At 38.2% G+C, this 19,693-nt stretch overlaps 1 protein-coding gene across 1 annotated transcript in view; it reads left to right on the forward strand.

Annotated features, from left to right (window-relative positions):
• The first annotated feature begins 1,035 nt into the window (after positions 1-1,035).
• EPS15 (epidermal growth factor receptor pathway substrate 15) overlaps positions 1,036-19,693 on the forward strand; it is a 143,973-nt gene continuing 125,315 nt past the window's right edge. Inside the window, 1 exon segment of the mRNA XM_047725085.1 lies at positions 1,036-1,211. Coding sequence (XP_047581041.1) covers positions 1,179-1,211 — 33 coding nt within the window. The 5' untranslated portion in view covers positions 1,036-1,178.

Genomic DNA, 19,693 nt, shown 5'->3' on the forward strand with positions numbered 1-19,693 from the left:
TAAGCCAAGTTTTTAAAGATCAGGATTTCTAGTAACTTGTTGTTTATTCCAACTGAAGATGGCAGTATGAGATAGTGGAGGATGCGTTATATTTAACACAAGCAGTAACGAGACTTTTTATTGAGTACCTGTTGCATGCTAGGGTGTGAGGATATAGAAATACATTAGAAACAGTGCTTGTTGAGAGCTCTCAGTGTAGTGGGGTAGACAGGTGTAAAGAGTCATTAGAGTGATAATGACTTCATAGGGTAGAGAAGAAATGTCAAAAGAAGAGTGTGTAACTCTGACTTGGGGAGGTCAGGAGATACTTTGCAAAGTGGAAAATACTTGAGTGTGTCTTCAGAAACTAGAAGTTGTTTGCCAAGAGGACTATGGTAAGAGTTAGGAGGCTGTGGGCACCTGCACAGGTCCCAGTGCTCTTTTATAAAACAATGTAAGTGTGGCTGGCAGCAAGCAGGCAAGGATATTATTCATCATCCCTCCCACTTGGATTTTGACTCTTGGAAGGAATGACTTAGAAGTCTTCTTTTTCAATATCATGCCCTGATAGCAGATGGTTAAATGACAGATTTTGGAGTGAGACCTGGATTCCAACCTGGCTCTCATAATCAGATGTATGACCTTACGTAAAATACTTATTTGTGTTTTGGTTTCTTTATTTATACAACTTACTTGAGTCTTAGTTCCTTCCATTCATACAATTGAAAAATAAAATGTCTAGCACAGAATCTAGCATATTTTAATAAAGTACTGTTATTTCTATCATCTCATTTAGTTTTCACCTGGACTTTGGGTAGAGTTTCCCCCATTTTTCAGAAGCAGAAGGCGACCTGCTTAAAGTTTACAGCAGTCTGTAGTCTCCTACCCCTACGCAGCCCGTCCGCCTTACTGCTCTGTCCGTGCCGATTTTTCTCAGGCGGCCCTGGGGGGGTAGGACCCTGTCCGGTAGCGCAAAATCCGGCGCCAGGATTTGGGTACCGCCGCGCTGGCGCCGGGCGGGCGGGGCCAGGCGGGGCGGGGCGGGGCGGGGCGGGCGAGAGGAGGGAAGTTGTCGAAGTTAGGGGAGACGCCCGCCCGCCTGCCCGGGCCTCGCCTCTGACCGCTCCCTCCGCCTCCTCCCCGCCCCGAGCCCCAGTCAGCCCGTCCTTCCTTCCCCTCCCTTGCATGATGGAAACACCATGGCTGCGGCGGCCCAGCTCTCCCTGACACAGGTAACGCCGCCTGCCCGTCCGGCTCGGTCGGCGGGTGTCCCAGCCCGGCCCCCTCCCCCACCGTCCTGTGGTTCACCGACCCGGGCAGTTTCTCTCGCCGCGGGCGGGGTGGCCTTCGGTGAGAGCTTGAGCGTGTGTATAAGTGTGTGTGTGAGTGTGAAACTGTGTGACTGAGGGAGGGCGCCATCCCGAGCCCGCAGCTCCGTCGCAGCCTCCGTGACCCCGCCCCCCCCCCCCCCCCCCCCCCCCCCCCCCCCGTTCTCGCGCGCCGCGTCCCGCGGCCCCTTGGTCCCACTGCTGAGCGGACCTTGGCCCCTGCCCTGTTCAGCCGTCGTCTGGCCCCTCTCACTCCTCGCAGCTTTCACCCAGCGAGGAAGTTTCCTCCTTCCAGGCCAGAAGTACTCCAGGTGAGCTCCTGTTGAGCTCCCGAGGATCAGCCTCAACCCCAGGTCAGCCCTCGCCCCGCACGAGGCTGGCTGTCTGGGCTATGCAGCGCGCTTTTCGTAGTTAAAAGTCACCTTCCCGACCCAGACGCCCAAGGCCTCCTCTAAGATAGCCTTTCTTCTCAAAACGGGCCTTTTCCCTCTGGAGTCCAGCGAAAGCCCTCCCTTCCCTAGCAGTTTCCGATAATTAGCCTCTCTTCCAAATAAGTCTTACACTCTCCCAAGTACTTACCCTGCTGCCTCTTCCTAAATTCAGCCTCTTCCCCCCCATCAGGTTTCCTTATGGGTTGGACCCCCCAGTTCCGTCTCTCTTTGCTTCCACTCTTATTTGGGGGGGTGGTCTCTTAATCGCTGCCCACACGGATAACAGGGAAACATTTCAACAGGTGTGATGGTTCCTTCAGTCTTGGCGCTGGAAAGACTGTAGCGATCACTCATTATGGGGGAACCTGTTCTCAGGGTCTTTCCTCTTGCCTTTCTGTTTCCTGCAGAGTCCAGTCCTTGGGCTTCGCAGAAAACCTTGTGCTTCAGCATCGTTCATTCTGGGAGCCTCCTCCTTCCCTCTCTGTAAAGAAAGCCAGTTGTAATCTTCTCATGATGTTCGGGATGATGAGGACTTGCACCTGTCAGTCCCTTCCTTCTCCTTTGATCAAAACTCACCCCGGCCATAAACTTCTCAGGTTGTTCTCTCCAAAGCTGGTGACCACATACTTCCCCATAGGGCCCACCACAGCCTTCCTTCCTGCCTTGTATCTCCCTGCCACCTTGTAGTCTCCTTGGCCTAGATTTGTCAGTTGCTTATACATTTGGGCCATTGAGTTTTTTGTGTTGTAGCAAAAGGCTTTGGGATATTTCACCTAGCGTTCTGGAATACTGAAACTGAGTGAGGAATGTTCTCCCCAGGAACCTGGAGTCACATAAACATGTGCCTCAGGTAAAATAACTAACTTTAGTTTGCAGGAATTCTGTTTCTAAGTGAAGTCTGTCTTTCCCAGGTTTTCTTGATGTTGCTTATCCTATTTTGACAAGCAGATAACAGGGAAGAATCCTTGGAATGTGGTATTTTAGTTTTAGTGGAAGTGTCCTCCAGAGATTTAAATTTGAGGAGTGGCAACCTTGACTTTTGGGTGTTCGCTTTTTACGAATCTAGTTATAGTGACTTGGATTATACAAGATCCTGTTGGCAGCTCTTGCTCTCTGGCTGTGTTGGCTAATTCAGGCAGTTTTCCCCTCTTGAAGTTTTTGTTCTCTTGAAGTCTTCTATAGATTTGTTTTTTAGTTGTTTGCATACTTTATTCTCTCCCTGGGTGATGTTTTTAGTTTCTGTTTACTGTCATTCATCTCTGGAGATTTTCTTTAGGCTCTGTCAGTTTTACAGACAGTTAAATAATTTAAATATGTTCTTGTGGTTATGTATTTAAATACTAATATGTACACAAAGTAAATAGTGCATCGGGAGTATTATCCTTAAGTGTCTCACATATGAGAGAACATGTGTGAGAACATACATTGGTGGTTCATTTATATTGATAATTCGGATTAAGTCAATTTAGAATATTTTGATTTTAAGACATTAAGAGGCAGTAAGATCTATGTTAAGGGACAGGAAAAAGAACCTTTCTAAGAGTTAATATCCCCTAATGTGCCTCATTATTTTAAAACTTTCCTAATTTGTGTTTTTTAAATTTTTTAACTGCTTGAAGCAAATAAACTAAGGTAACAATGCAGCCTGGTTTCACATTCATTATTGATCTGTTTGTGTCACGCCCCACCATCCACCCGCAAATATACACACTTAGGCATACTCAAGTGGAAATCCTCCAGGGCAGGGACATCTTTTAGTTCATCTCTCTTCCTCAGTGTCCATCTGGAAGAAGGTGATTACTGTCTTATGAATGACTGAAAATTTTAAAGGGCTCTGTGACAGTTAAAAGATTAAACAGTTGCTGAAAGTGTTTTCTGCCTCTGGTCACGAGATAATAATGGTTTTGGAGTAGGTTCTTCCATTTAACAAATATTGATTAAGTACATATCATGTGCTAGGCATTCTGCTGGGATTGTCTTGTTTATAGTTTTTTGCCTTTATCAGTTGAGCAAAACTGACAATTTGGGGGGAAAATGTGAAAAATATTTTAATTTACTCTTTCCTTCCTCTTTCCCTGCCTAACAACCAACCCACCAGCTCCCAGCCACCAAAATAAATTATTTAAATTATCATATTGTAGCTTCTAGAGAGGATAGAATACTACAGTAATGAAATTTAGTTCCAAGAGCTCTAACTCTGTGGAATGAGTTAGATCTCCGAGGCCTCAGTTTTCTTAATTTTAATACTCATTCAACAAGTATTTGTTGAGCATTTACTGTGTGCCAGGAATTATGTGCTAGGTACGGAGGCTATACTAAGGAACAAAATAAATAACAGTTCTTGCATACAAAACATGGAACTTATATTGTAGTAGGGGAGTTTGAATTAGCTGATCTAAGGCCCTTTCCAGCTGACCTTTTTTATAGATCATATGCTATGATTTGTAGCTTTAGTGGGACTTTCCCAGAGGTACTTTGTGCTGGGTAGCCTTAGTGTTTGTTTTCTTTCTTTCTTTCTTTCACTTTTGAAAATGTTAAGTAGGCTCTCTGCCAAGGGTGGAGCCCAGTATGGGGCTTGAACTCAACCACCCTGAGATGGAGACCCAAGCTGAGATCAACAGGTGGATGCTTAACCGACTGAGCCACCCTGGTACCCCTAGCCATAGTGTTTTCTAATTTCAGTTGTCTTCAGTAGACATTCTCTTTTCTTCTAATCGATGAGAAGTAAAACTTGAATCAGAAAGACACTGTGATTTTTGCTTGTAGTGACAGATTACAAGAACGCTATTAATACTTTCTCTCTTTTAGCTTTTCTAGTTCCCCATTTCCTCTTCAAGCCTGTATTCTTCTTTTTTTTTTAAAGATTTTATTTATTTATTTGACAGACAGAGATCACAAGTAGGCAGAGAGGCAGGCAGAGAGAGAGGGGGGAGGAAGCAGGCTCCCTGATGAGCAGAGAGCCCAATGCAGGGCTCCATCCCAGGATCTTGGGATCATGACCCAAGCAGAAGGCAGAGGCTTAACCCCCCTAAGCCACCCAGGTGCTCCACAAGCCTGTATTCTTAATAATACTACTGCTATCAGCCTTTTTTACTATATGTATATATGTATTTACTATATGTATATGTATATATGTAGTTTACTGTACATACAAGGGTGTTCCAGTATGCAAGGAATTTTACTTCATTTGATTTAACACTCCATTTTACGAACCAGGGAATTTACATGAGCTAGTAAGTAATTTAAGATTTGAACCAAGGTATGTAGGATTTCAAAAGCTGTCTATTTCTCTGTGTACTAGATGCTTGGCCTGTCCAGTGTTCCCTTGTATTTTTGATGCTCTTTTTCAGTAAATGCCCTGTTGTCCTAATTAGATAGTAAACTTGAGGATGGAAGCCATGTTTTTTGCCTCTGAGTCTCCAGTGTCTTTTATGATAGGTTGACGATAACAACTGTGGGTATACAAGTGGTGTTCTTGGTGATGGTAAAAGTTTTATTTTATTGAAATATGACATGATAGGAGTATTTTAAATGATCATCTGGCAGTTCAGCTTTATGCTGAGGTTTTCTTGTTTAATTTAGCAGGGACTCTTTTTTAATAATAAAAAAGCCCTTAGAATGGGATTTAATTGAAAAAAATCTTAGTATGTGGTCTAAGCCAGTAAGTGCTATAAGAATACTTTTCCTTTTAATGTTTTTTTTAAATTGAAAGAGTGATATAACTGTATTACAGAAACTTTGGCAATTGGAGGAAAAAAATCTATAATTTACAGTTTGTGGTGTTTATTTTCAGTTTTATTAAAGAAAAAATACATGATGTGTTAATGAATGTGTCCTCTTAGTGATCTGGTTTAGTAATTATGACAGTAAATATCAGGACACAGTATAAAAATTACATGTTCTCAGAAGCAGAAAGAGCGTATTTATTTAACATGACATAATATTTGAGTTCTTACTATGGAAGGGCACAATAATGATACTTTTTTCTTGTGCCTGCAGTTACAGTACGTATACTCAGGAAATCCATACCTCTTTGAGTGATATCCAACTGTTCTCAAAAATGGCTTGGAATGTTCAGCATTTGGGAGGAATTGTCATAGTTAAAATTAATTAGGAACAGTTGGGCTTGTTCAGTACAGAGTCTCCCAGGAGTAACGTAAGAGTGTATTCTTTTGTTTTCACTCTATTTGCAGACAGTGATAATGGACTAAAATGTAGTAGAAAGAGATTGAGCATCTTTCTTTGGTAACGAATCATAGTTCTGATCTCCTCTCACACTAATAGTCTGATTTAAGGACTCAATCTAAGGTGTTTTACTTGCTCTTCAAGGAATTAAACACACTTATACACTTCTTTGTTTCATGAATTTTGCACTTAATAATATTGGAACTCTGGAAACCAGAAGCAGGAAAATGGGTTGAGAGAGAGAGAATGAAAGAGAAAGGGAAAGAGAAATATCTGGTTACTTGGAGAATTGGTAGAAATAAATGGAAAGTTAATCCAGGCAGAGTTCATTAGGTAAACCCATACACTGGAATTTCATGTTGAAGTGTTTAAACTCTCATCAACAAGATAAAATATTATGCCTTCATTGAAAATTGTGTTTATTAGGAGCTTGTAATAAGAGGAAGAATATTGTAATTTGAATGCTGTATTACATCAAAGTGGAGACATTTTATTTAGAAGAATGATCTAACCCAGTTAAGCATGCACAGAAAAAAAAGACTGAAAGAAAAAACAGCACCAAGGTTTTATAATAGCATGGTTATAGTTTTATTTATCTTCTTTTCAATGGTGGACTTGTATTTCTTTTGCAATCTGCTGATTTAGCATTTCTGTATGACAACTTTTTTTGGAATATTTATTGTTAAGTTAAAATGAATGACTATATATAATGTGAAAATCTATTCTAAGATTGCATTTACACTTGCATTTCATCTTAAACATTCCCATCTTTGTATTTAGAGAAATTGGTCAGAAGAATGATAATAATAACTACTGTTATAATTGGTTTGGAGAATTGTCAAAGACTGATTTTATAAATTTGTGTGCTGCTTTATGATTTACAAAGCGTTTTATTTTCTCATTTGATTTTCACAGTAACTAACAAGCTAGGCTATTGCTATCATTTCAAATTGGAGAATATTAAGGCTCAGAATTTGCAACTTAAGTTTTACAGTAAATAAATAAAAACATAAACCCATGTTTTTTAAAAAATTCAAGCAGTAGCAGGGAAAGCCTCCTTCCTGCTCCCGGTTCTGAGTCTTCTTCCTAGAGACAGTCATTCTTGCCACTTTGTTTTGTTGTGTGTATTTCCAGCAATAATCTGTGATGTATATGTAAATATGCATGATTTTTCTTTTGAGTAGCCTGCATATTGTTTCATGGCTTATTACTATTTGTTTATTTATTTATTTTTTAGCTTAATTTAGGAGATTGTTCTCTACCAGCACATATAGATCTCCTTCATTATTTTTAAAACTTTGGGATCTTTCCTTATATGAATATACTGTAATTTATTTAACTAGCTACCAAACGATGGCCATTTATGTTGCTTCCAGTTGTTATGACTAACAGTGCTGCAGTGAATTTTTTTTTTTTTTAAAGATTGTATTATGTCTTTGTTGGTTATGTGTTAAAATTATCTTCTACTTTGACTCGACTTTCCACTTTGATTATGGTGTTCATGTTATATGTAAGTTTTAAACAATTCGTGTACTCAAACCTATCAATCTCCCTCCCTTTGTAGCTTGTGCCTTTTGTACTTAATACATTCTCAGCGCAGAGTATGCTCAAATTTCTATCTTCCTCTCCCTCTGCTCCTCCCACCCAATAAATAAAAATCCTAGGGGGAAAAAGAAGATTGTATCTATTTATTTGACAGACAGATATCACAAGTGTGGGGGGGGGTTGTTAGGCTCCCTGCTGAGCAGAGAGCCTGATGCGGAGTTTGACCCCAGAACCCTGGGGTCATGATCTGAGCTGAAGGCAGAGGCTTTACCCCACTGAGCCACTCAGGCACACCTGCAGTGAATGTTCTTTTACATACCTTTGTGCACAGGTGTGAGTATGTACTTTAGTTTTTGGTAGCTGTAATTGTTGGGCCAAAACTGCTAATTTACATTTGGAAAGACTGTACTAGCAACAGTTTGAGTACGCTTTTCCTTCTCGGTAGCTTCATTAATACAATATATTAGCAAACTTTTGTTCATTGTCAATTTGATAAAGAAAAAAAGTCGTGTTAAAAGTTGGCCTTATGCACTGTATTTCCTATCACATAAGTGAATTTTTTAATATTTTGTGCAAAAGTAAGGTAGAAGTGAGATATAAGAAACTTAACTTTGTGATACAAATAATGCTTTCATGAATTGAAAGTGCAATTAAAAAAGGTTGGCGCTCTTTTAAAAACTTGTTTTTTATATAGTACCATATATACAAAGAAAAGTAAGCCTTACTTTCCCCCCTTTAGATTGGGGATTTTGTAATGGGAATTTAGTGGTACCAGGAGTCTCATCTGAAATAATCAAGCCGCTTGTATCTTGTTATGTCTCAATAAAAATAAAAATCTGGCTAAGAACAATGGGACAAGACCATACTTTTTTGGGGGAGAGCTTCTAAAATATATTTTTTGAATTTTTTAGATCATGGTTTTCAACTTTGGCACAATTGAATTTTGGGCCAGGTAGCTCTCTGGTGTAGGGGGGCTGCCCTGTGCATGTGGGATGTTTTTCAGGTTCCTTATTCGTGAGATGCTAGTAGCACTCTTCCTATTTGGGACAGTCAGAAATATCTCCAGATATTGCCAGATGTTTCCTGGGGGACAAAATTGCCCCTAGTTGAGCATCACTTGTTTATATATACTTTTTAAACTCAGTGATCCAGTAAGGCATATAGGAGATAAAGAAGTATGGGCCATCTTGGGATAGGGAGAGAATAGTTCATCTTCATATTTTTATCACTACACCTGCTATGTGGCATGAATGGCTACTTATGCATAGATTTTGAACTTAAGAAAGTTAAATGGTAAGAAACTGGAAATTGTGAATTTAATTTTATATGTAACTTCTCTGCCTTTCTTAGTGTGGTCTTTAGTTGTGGAACAATTCTATCTAGTGGGCTAAGTATTAATATAAAGATATGGAAAGGAAAACATTCTTATGCCATTATTAAGAAAGAAGAGGACTGATGTTTTGTAAACTCCTAATAAGCAATAGATACTTTTAGGTGATTTACATGTATTATTTCACTTAATCTTCATAGTGTTTATAAAGTAGCGATTAATCTTCTATATTACTTACTTAGGGTTGTGTTGTAAGCAGTAGATTTTTGAGATTTTAACCCAGGTACATCTGTTCTTAAACACATTTGCTATACTGTTTCCTGTAAATAGTCTTTGACAGTAAGTAAAACAGCTATGAAAATGAACATTCATGTGATACTATATTCCTCCATTGTTATATAAAAGGAACAAATTATTGAGAGTGAGGTATGTGTATGTGTGTGTGTGCTTATGTGTGTGAGAGAGGGAGGGAGAGAGAAGAGATCAATATTGGGATAATAATAACAATAATACTTATTGAGCTCTTATGTGTCAGGCACTATTTTTAATAATTTTTACAACCTGATGAACTTTTGAGTAATCCTTCTAACCTGATAACTGGATCATCCTTATTATCTTTGTTTCGCAAAAAAAGGAAGAAATTAAGCTCAGAGGTGAAGTAATTTGTTCAAGGTCAAGCTGCTCCTAAGTAGTAGTAGAGCCAGAATTGTGAGCCAGGTAGTGTAAACAATGCACATAAGCTGAATGAATGTGTTTTTGAGGGCAGAATAATAGCTCTGACAGATCTAATTATGGTAATAACACTTGGTTAACTGAACGTATGTTCTAGGCTGCAGCATCTTTTTTTTTTTTTTTTTAAAGATTTTTTATTTATTTATTGGACAGAAAGAGATCACAAGTAGGCAGAGAGGCAGGCAGAGAGAGAGGAGGAAGCAGGCTCTCTGCTGACCAGAGAGCCCGATACGGGGCTCGATCCCAGGACCCTGGGATCATGACCCGAGCCCAAGGCAGAGGCCTTAACCCTCTGAGCCACCCAGGCGCCCCGGCTGCAGCATCTTTTTATGTGAAAATCACCTTATCATTGCAAGGACCAAATCTCTAGAAAGTGATAATTATACCAGATAGCGGTGAGTTTTTGTAGACTTGATAGAAGGTAGTGTTACATTTTGCAACCTAGGAATTTATTACTCATGAAAACCTAAGCCTGTCTTGGTTTGTGTACATCATACCAGTATTTATTTTCAAGCTAATACTCTCTTGGATGTCATAGTTTGGACTTGGAGTTCCTTCAGTATTTTAATGCTAACGACAATACCATGTATCAGAAAAAAATTCCCTAAGAAAAAAACTGTTTTATTAAATAAAACCGAAAACCACTAGGTGTAAGGATTTCTGCACTCCACATATGAACATTGTAGAGAGCTAGGGTGAAATAATGGGAGATCTTGGGGTTTGCAATGAGAATGTCTTAGATTAAATCCTTTGTGTAATAAGTTTCTTAAGTTCTGTTTCTCTTTTTGTTTTTTTTTTTTAAGCCTATAAAATGGGGGATATACTTTACTTGCAAGATTTGTTGTGAAGATTATGTGAGATAATGGGTATAAATGTCCAAGATCAGTTTAAATGGTAGCAGCTAATAATAATAATAACAACAACAATAACAACAACAACAACTGCCTGCAGTAGCCAAATATTTATAGTTGGTGGATTTTACTTATTTATAGGGCCATTAATTTTTGTGAACTGTTGTACTTAGAATTGTCACAGATCATGGATACCAAGGATTACTGGTAACTTTATCTTGAATTCTATAGGTATAACACAGATATATCATTAGGCATATATGAAATATGTGAAACTTCAGTGCATTAAAGATGCTTGAGTTACTGCTGGTTGATCTCTTTTATTTCAGAAACCATTTACTGAATGCCTCCTGTGTTGTCATCACTGTGTTAGGCCTTAGACATATAAGGAGAGAAAGACCTGGACTCATGCATGCAATGAAGTACCTTTTAGTCTTTTAGGGAGATAAACATTGACTTTCTGGGATGATGATGATGCCTTGAGAAGGGGTGATGGAAGTAAGGCACTAGGGTGCTGTGGAGTATTCTGTGATTATGATGGAACATTTTGTGGTAGTTTAGTTTTTGAGTTGATTGGTACCATAGATAACATTTTAAATTGTATTTGAAAGGATAGCATGAAGCAATAGAAACATTTGATTCAAGTCAGAATGTATTTTGGTGCATAGGGTCCACATTGGGGGATGTGCCATTTTCTTATGATTCATTCTCTGCTTTTTTTTTCCTTTGTATTAAAGCAAGAATTTTTAACCTGGAGCATAGGATATTAGCGAGGGGTTTCTAGGATAGCTTTCAAAGAATCTTTGACCTACTCTAAATAGTATGTAAAAATTTAAGAATATCAAGTTTTCTATCCCAGGGATACTCAGAGAAGTTTTATTTTATTTTTTAAAATTTTAAAAAAGATTTTATTTATTTATTTGACAGAGGCAGAGAGCACAAGCAGGGGGAGCAGCAGACTCTCCACTGAGCAAAGAGCCCAACATGGGGCTCACTCCCAGGACAATCATGACCTGAGCTGAAGGCAGCCACTTAACTGATTGAGCCACCCAGGCACCCCAGAAAGCTTTATGTGATTTTTGTTTAGTTTATAAGATCTTGAATGGCAAAGTAGACAGCAGCAGTATTCAGGAACAATAATCGCAAAAATGCCGTTGTGAAGGAATTAAGTTGAATATATTTAATTTGGCTTCAGACCACATTTATAGTTTATAAAGTTCATTTAGCATGGGAAATTGGCATTAAAAGTTGTAGCTTGAAAAAGATGGGATGATTTCAGTTTGCATATAGTTTTCATTCTTCTTTACAGGCTGGGTTGCTTTCATACTTAGTCTTGGTCTCTACATTCTGTTCCATGTTTTATGTTTTGTTTTGTTTTTTTTTATTCTGGTACACTTTCATATGGGGCCTTATAAGACCTTGGGGTGGATTCTGGACCATCTGGTACTTTAGAACAGTTAAAAACTTAACTCTAGGGACGCCTGGGTGGCTCAGTTGGTTGGGCAGCTGCCTTCGGCTCGGGTCATGATCCCAGCGTCCTGGGATGGAGTCCCACATCGGGCTCCTTGCTCATCAGGGAGCCTGCTTCTCCCTCTGCCTCTGCCTGCCATTCTGTCTGCCTGTGCTTGCTTTCTCTCCCTCTCTCTCTCTGACAAATAAATAAATAAAATCTTAAAAAAAAAATAAATAAATAAATAAAAATTGCCTTTAAAAAAAAAACAAACTTTATTGACTATGCTTTGACCCAGAGTGTTTGAAAAGTCCTGGTTTGTCTCTTTGCTTGATGGGTTTTTTCCTCTACTATGCTCACAGCTTTTTATGACTATTTTCTTCCTTATTTTAGTACAGAAATTTTACCAGTCCTTTATGGGTTTTTTCTTTGTATGCTCACAGCTTTTTATGGCTATTTTCTTATTTCAATACAGCGGTCTTACCAGTATCAGTGTTCATAGGCTAAGGTTAAGGTTAAGGTGGACAAGTCTTATTTTCCTATAACCTCACTCACATACACACACACAAAACTCTAATAAGGAAAACTTCCCAAAACACTCTACTTTTTAAAATGAGTGTATGATTGTCATGACTTACACATGTTTAATAAATATTAAAAATATTTAAAAATTTATTTTTAGGCAGTAATTATAGTTTTTTTTTTTTATCATGAGGCTAGATGGGAGAGAATACTCCGTAAATTTACTGAATTTATTTCTATTACTGGTTTAAAATATTTCACATGTGAAAATTAATGGTATTTTTGACCTATATTTGCATTTAGAAATACGAGCTATCAAGCACTATTAAAAAGCAGTAAAGCAGTAGAGGTACTGAATTTATAAAATGTTTAAAAATTGTTTAGTTGTTAATAAGCTTTCTTTGAGCTCCCTGCCATATTTTTTCTTTTTTTAAACAAACTTAGTGACATAATCTGTGTATCATACAATTTACTGATTTAAAATGTACAGTTCAGTGATTTTTAGTCTTTATAGATGTGTGCAACCATCACCATAGTCAATTTTGGAGCATTAATTGCCTCAAAAAGAAACCTCATACCCTTTAAGTATCATCCTCTTCCATGCTTTCCCCAGCCCTAAATAACCATTAATCTATTTTCTGTCTCAATTAGATTTTCCTACTCTGGACTTTGTGTGAATGGAATCATGTATCGTGTGGACCCTTGTGACTAGTTTCTCTCACTTAACATTTCTTAGGTTTATCTTAGTTGTATTAAGTACCAGTACTTCATTCCTTTTTTGGCTAAATAATACTTCATAGTATGGTTATACCACATTCTCTTTATCTGTTTTTCCATCAGTGGACATGTTTCTTCCATCAGGGGATGTTTCTTCCTTTTGGCTATGATAAATAATCTGCTATGAACATTCATGTACAAGTTTTTGTGTGGCTATATGCTTTTATTTCTTTTTTTTTTTTTTTTTTTTTTTTTTTTAAAGATTTTATTTATTTATTTGTCATAGAGAAAGAAGCGAGAGCGAGCACAGGCAGACAGAATGGCAGGCAGAGGCAGAGGGAGAAGCAGGCTTCCTGCCAAGCAAGGAGCCCGACGTGGGACTCGATCCCAGGACGCTGGGATCATGACCCGAGCTGAAGGCAGCTGCTTAACCAACTGAGCCACGCAGGCGTCCCTATGCTTTTATTTCTGCTGGATATTTATCAGACCAAATAGTAACTTTATGTTTAATTGTTTGAGGAACTGGCAGACAATTTTCCAAAGCGGCTGCACCATTTTGTATTCCCACTAGCTGTGTATGAGGATGAGGACTTCGCATCTTCTCTAGAAATTGTTATCTGACTTTTCAGTTCTGGCTATGGCCAGCATTCTAGTGTCTGTGAAGTAGTATCACGTGCTTTTGATATGTATTTCCCTGATGACAAATGTTTTCTAGCATCTTTTCATGTGCTTATTTTAGCCATTTGTATCTCTTCTTCAGAATAATGTTCATTCATGTCCTTTCCCATTCTTCAGTTGGGTTGTCTTTTGATTATTGAGTTTTTTATTTTATTTTATTTTATTTTTTAATTTTTATTTTTTATTTCTTTTCAGTGTAACAGTATTCATTGTTTTTGCACCACACTGATTATTGAGTTTTAAGAATTTGTTATATATCTAGATGTATGTCACTTGTGAGATACATGGTTTGCAAATGTTTTTTTCCCATTCTCTGGATTATCTTTCCACTCTCTTGATGGTGTCCTTTGATACATAAAACTTTAAATTTTGGTGAAGTCCAGTTTATCTGTTTTTTTTTTTTTTTCTTGTTTGTTACTTGTGCTTTTGGTGTTTTATCAAAGAGTTTTTTGAAGGGAGTTGAAGGAAATTGGAAGGGGAGGTGAACCATGAGAGACTATGGACTCTGAAAAACAATCTGAGGGTTTTGAAGGGGCGGGGGGTGGGAGGTTGGGGGAACCAGGTGGTGGGTATTGGAGAGGGCACGGATTGCATGGAGCACTGGGTGTGGTGCAAAAAACAATGAATATTGTTACGCTGAAAATAAATTAAAAAATTAAAAAAAAAAGTTTTTTGGCAAATACCCTCTCATGAAGATTCATCCCTATGTTTCCTTCTTCTTCTTCTTCTTTTTAAAAGATTTTATTTATTTATTTGACAGACAGATCACAAGTAGGCAGAGGCAGGCAGGCAGAGAGAGAGGGAGGCAGGCTCCCTGCTGAGCAGAGAGACTGATGCTGGGCTGGATCCCAGGACCCTGGGAACATGACCTGAGCCGAAGGCAGAGGCTTTAACCCACTGAGCCACCCAGGCGCCCTCCTATGTTTTCTTCTAATAGTTTTATAATTTTAGCTTTTACCTTTAGGTCTTTGATTAATTTTGGGTTAGTTTTCATGTATGGTGTGAGGTGATGGTTCAATTTTATTCTCTTATATAGATCTCTAGTTCTCACAGCATTGTTTGTCAAAAAGACTGTTCTTTCCACACTGAATCATCTTGTTAAAAATCATTCGACCAGGGGCCTGGGTGGCTCAGTCAGTTAAGCATCTAACTGTTGATTTTGGCTTAGGTCATGATCTTAGTGTCTTGTGATCCAAGCTCCAGCCCAGCCTTGGGCTTCACCTGGAGATGAAGCCTGCTTAAAATTCTCCCTCTCTCTCCTTTTCCCACCCTCTCCTCCTGTGCACCCACGTGTACCTACTGCCTTTCTAAAAAAAAAAAAAAAATTCATTTGACCATAGATGCGTGAGATTATTTCTGGACTCTTAATTCTCTTGTGTTGATCTATATGTTTATCCTTGTATAGTAAAGCACTGTCTTAATTATGGTTGCTTTGTAGTAAGTTTTGAAATTGGGAAGTATTAGTTCTCTAACTTTGTTTTTCTTTTCAGAATTGTTTTTTGCGACTCTGGGTTCCTTGTAATCCCATGTGAATTTTAGAATTGGCTTGTCATCTATAAAGAAGTCATTTGGAATTCTCATAGAGATTGCATTGAGTCTGTAAATTAGTTTGGGGAATATAGTTATCTTAATGTTAAGACTTTAATCCATGGACATGTGATTTTTTTTTTTTCCATTAAGTATATCTTTAATTTTGTTCAATATTGTCTTGTAGTTTTTAGAGTGTAAGTTTTGTACTTTGTTAAATTTATTCTTGAGTATTTTATTCTTTTTTATTCCTTAATTATTGGAATGGAATTTATTTCTTAATTTCATTTTCATATTGTTCTTCCAAGTGTGTAAAAGTTCTGTTAATTTTTGTATATTGACCTTGTATCCTACAACGTTACTGAGCTCATTTATTTTAATAGTTTTTTAGTGGATTCCTTAGGAATTTTTATGCACTGTATAAGATCATGTCATCTATGAACAGAGAGGGTTTTACCTCTTCCTTTCCAACCTGGATGCCTTTTAAATACTGTTTTAGTCTAATTTCCCTGGGTAAGACGTCCAACACAATGTTGAATAGAAGTGTTGAAAGTGGACATTCTTGTTTTGTCCCTGATCTTTGGGGGAAAGTGTGCACATTATATATAGTACCTGAAAGGTGCCTAGTTCAGCAATGGATTGTTCAAGAAACCTAGTATTATTTGAAAGGGGTTTAATTCACATTTTGGTTATGTAGCTCAGGGGTTCTTGAGAATGAACCTGTATATCAGCATCACCTGAGAACTTTTTAGAAATGCAAATTCTTAGACCTTCCTCAGTCCTACTTTGAATCAGAATCAGAAACTTGGGGGGGGGGGTTTACTTTAACCTTTTGCATGATAAATGTAGTTCATATTTTGAAAAAAACTACAAATGTTACAAATGAGTAACATGCAGGGTTTTAAGTATATGAAGCATGTAGTATTCATAAAGACTATTTATAGTAGGTATTTTTCCTTTTTTCCTTCCTTCCTTTCTCTCTCTCTGTCTCTCTCTGTCTCTCTTTCTTTCTTTCTCATGTAGACCAACCCAGGAGTTTGTCTGTTTTCTGTGCTTTTGGGCAAGGGATTAAGAGTGAGCTCTAGCATTGTACTGCGTGGCTTGAAATTCTCATTCTGCCATTGACTAGCTATGTAAATTTGGGCAAGTTGTTTAATCTTGTGTTTCAGATTCTTCATATGTAAAATGTGAATAAGAGTGTCCACTTCATAGATTGTGAAGATTAGATGAGATAATACAAGTGAAGTGCTGAGAATAGTGCTTGGCCCATAAGTAAGTCCTTAATAAATAAAAATATTTGCTTATTACAGTTATTATTGGTCAAGAGGATTGAGTCATGGCCCATTTTTCATTAATTTGTTTACATTTTATTGCTGTGCCTGAATTTTTCTTCCTCTTCTTTGCTTTGCTCATTTGACAGGTACTGTGTACCTCATAATTGTGAAGCACTGGTGTCTGCACTGTGACATACACAGTAAGCAAGACAGATTGTTGTTAGCCCCATGGGTTAATATTTCTGGTGAGAGAGACCAACAGAAACAAATAGATAATAAATGTGTCTAGTTGTGATAAGAGCTAGGAAAAACAGTAAGAGTGAGGTAAGAGAAGAGGATGCTATCAGGAGCTAGCTTGGATAGGGAGGTTAGAAATGCCCCTCTGAGGAAGTTGTATTTGATCAGAGATCTGAATGAAATAAGTGAGCCATGTGAATATCTTTTTTTTTTTTTTTAAGATTTTATTTATTTGAGGGGCGCCTGGGTGGCTCAGTTGGTTGAGCCACTGCCTTCGGCTCAGGTCATGATCCCGGAGTCCTGGGATCGAGGCCCGTGTCAGGCTCCCAGCTCCATGGAGAGTCTGCTTCTCCATCTGACCTTCTCCTTTCTCGTGCTCTCTCTCACTCTCTCTCAAATAAATAAAGAAAATATTTTTTTTAAAAAAAGATTTATTTGAGAGGGAGAGAGGGGGCAAGAAAGAGCGAGCACTAGTGTTGGGGAAGGCAGAGGGAGAGGGAGAAGCAGACTCCTTGCTGATCAGGGAGCCTGATGTGGGCCTCGATCCCAGGACACTGAGATCATGACCTGAACCGAAGGCAGCTGCTTAACGGACTGAGCCTCCAAGGCTCCCCACCGTATGAGTATGTATGGACATGTTCCAGGTAGATGAAATAGCAAGTGCAGGGGTCTTGAGATAGGAGTGCTCTTTACAGTTGTGTGACTGGTTCCTCTAAGATCTAATTTAGGTGTCACTTGTAACTGACTTCCTCAGGTTTTTCTCTTTGTTATAAAATAATTCAAACATGACTTTTATTGACTTTTCCTCTTCTGTTTCCCTTAGGTATCTTTGATTCCATAACAACTGTGTTTGCTTTCTCTAGTTGCACTTACCACAATGGATTTTTACTGTCTGTTTTTCCCTCTAGACTTGAGTTTTCAATGTCAGGGACTATGGTTTCTTACTTATTTTAGTATTCCCAGTATCTAGGCATATAGATGTACAACAAATGTCTAAATGCATGAATTTTTGACTTTGTATTTCCCCAGTATGTTTCTCTCTGTACTTTGTTTCTGCATGGTAATAACAACACAAGGACAGTTTATTTGAATACTTTGTGTGGCAGTTAGCTTAGTGCATTAAATACATTTTTGTATTTAGCCACTGTGTTATAATTTCTTTCTTTTTCTCCTTTTTTTCTCCTAAGGGTAAATGACAGGAGGACAAAGAAGTTGTCCTGTTTGTTCATATTTCAGGAGTGCCTAGTATAATGACTCATAATAGATCAGCAGTTGTGTAAATGGGAAATGACCTATGTTAGTAATGTTAATCATTGAGATTTCTACTGAATCACATAGACTGTATCGTATAAAGCATATTTGTATAGTAGTCCAATAGACCTTGAATTAGGAGTTTTAAGCAAAATAGATCATTTTGGTTATCTTTAACTTTCCTAGCTGTTTTCCCTCAGCAATACCTTATCTAGTCAACTGTTTGTGTAAGTGCTCCAGCCAGAGTTACTGTATTTTCTCAACTAGAAATGGAAATGAAAGGTCCCATAATTACACAGAACACTTGAAATTGAGACTGAATGAATATTATCTCTGTACCCATGTGCCAAAATTATCCCTTCCTCCAATTCCAGTAGAAATTCTTATTCCTAGTACTTTCCAGATATAGGTTAAGCCATTATGGTTTCTGGTGTAGGTAATTCTCTGCAGAGGCTGCATGAGTGATCAGTAGACAACCCCAGAGCAATGCTTGCATTTTAAGAGAGGAGTGTGCTAAGTAGGCCAAATGACAAGTTGGTGGAATGTGTGTGGCTGATAGTAACACCCTGCTAGTATTTTACTAAACCAGGGATTGAAAAGTAACAGATCTTTGCACATCATAGTATAGGTAAGTTGACAGTTTCCAGTCAAAGATTTAGTCATTTTGCTGAAAAAGGATGCTTTTTATTTCCTGGGTTAGGGTTTTATTCCCAGGAAAAGACAGTGAAACAGTTGCAAGAATGGTTCATCGTATGAAAATCAATCAATGTAATATATACCACATTAATAGAACGAAGGGGGAAAAAACCACATGATCATCTCAGTTAATTCAGAAAAAACATTTGATAAAATTCAATACCCTTTCATGATGAAAATAACTCGATAAATTAACAGTGGAAGGGAACTTCCTCAACATGAGAAAAGCCATGTATAAAACTGCACAGCTAGCATCATACTAAGTGTTGAAAGACTGAAAGCTTTTTTTCTTGAGAAGCAAGATGAACATGCCCTCTTTTACCATTTCTATTCAACATAGTACTGGAAATTCTAGGTAGAGCAGTTAGGCCAAAAAAAAGGCATCCAAATTGGAAAAAATAAAATCATCTCTGTTGATGGCATGCTTTTTAAAAAAAATTATTCTGGTAAATAATACATAACACAAGATCTACCTCCTCAACACAATTTTAAATTAATAGTGCAGTATTGTAAACTGTAAGCACAATGTTGTACAGTAGATCTCTGGAACCTTTTCATGTTATATTAGTGAAACTCTATTCACATTGAACAGCAACTTCCCATTTTCCTCTTCCCAGTCCCTGACAACTTCTATTCTGCTTCTTACTTCTATGAGTTTCACTACTTTAAATACCTTATATAAGTGGAGTAATGCAATATTTGTCCTTCTGTGAGTGACTTAATTTCCCTTAGAATGTCTTCATGTTTCTTTTTTTTTTTTTAAGATTTTATTTATTTATCATAGAGAGAGAAGCGAGAGTGAGCACAGGCAGAGGCAGAGGGAGAAGCAGGCTCCCTGCCAAGCAAGGAGCCCGATGTGGGACTCGATCCCAGGACGCTGGGATCATGACCTGAGCCGAAGGCAGCTGCTTAACCAACTGAGCCACCCAGGCGTCCCTGTCTTCATGTTTCATTCATGTT

This window comes from Lutra lutra, chromosome 4 (assembly GCF_902655055.1).
Source record: "Lutra lutra chromosome 4, mLutLut1.2, whole genome shotgun sequence".
NCBI classification, from domain to species: domain Eukaryota; kingdom Metazoa; phylum Chordata; class Mammalia; order Carnivora; family Mustelidae; genus Lutra; species Lutra lutra.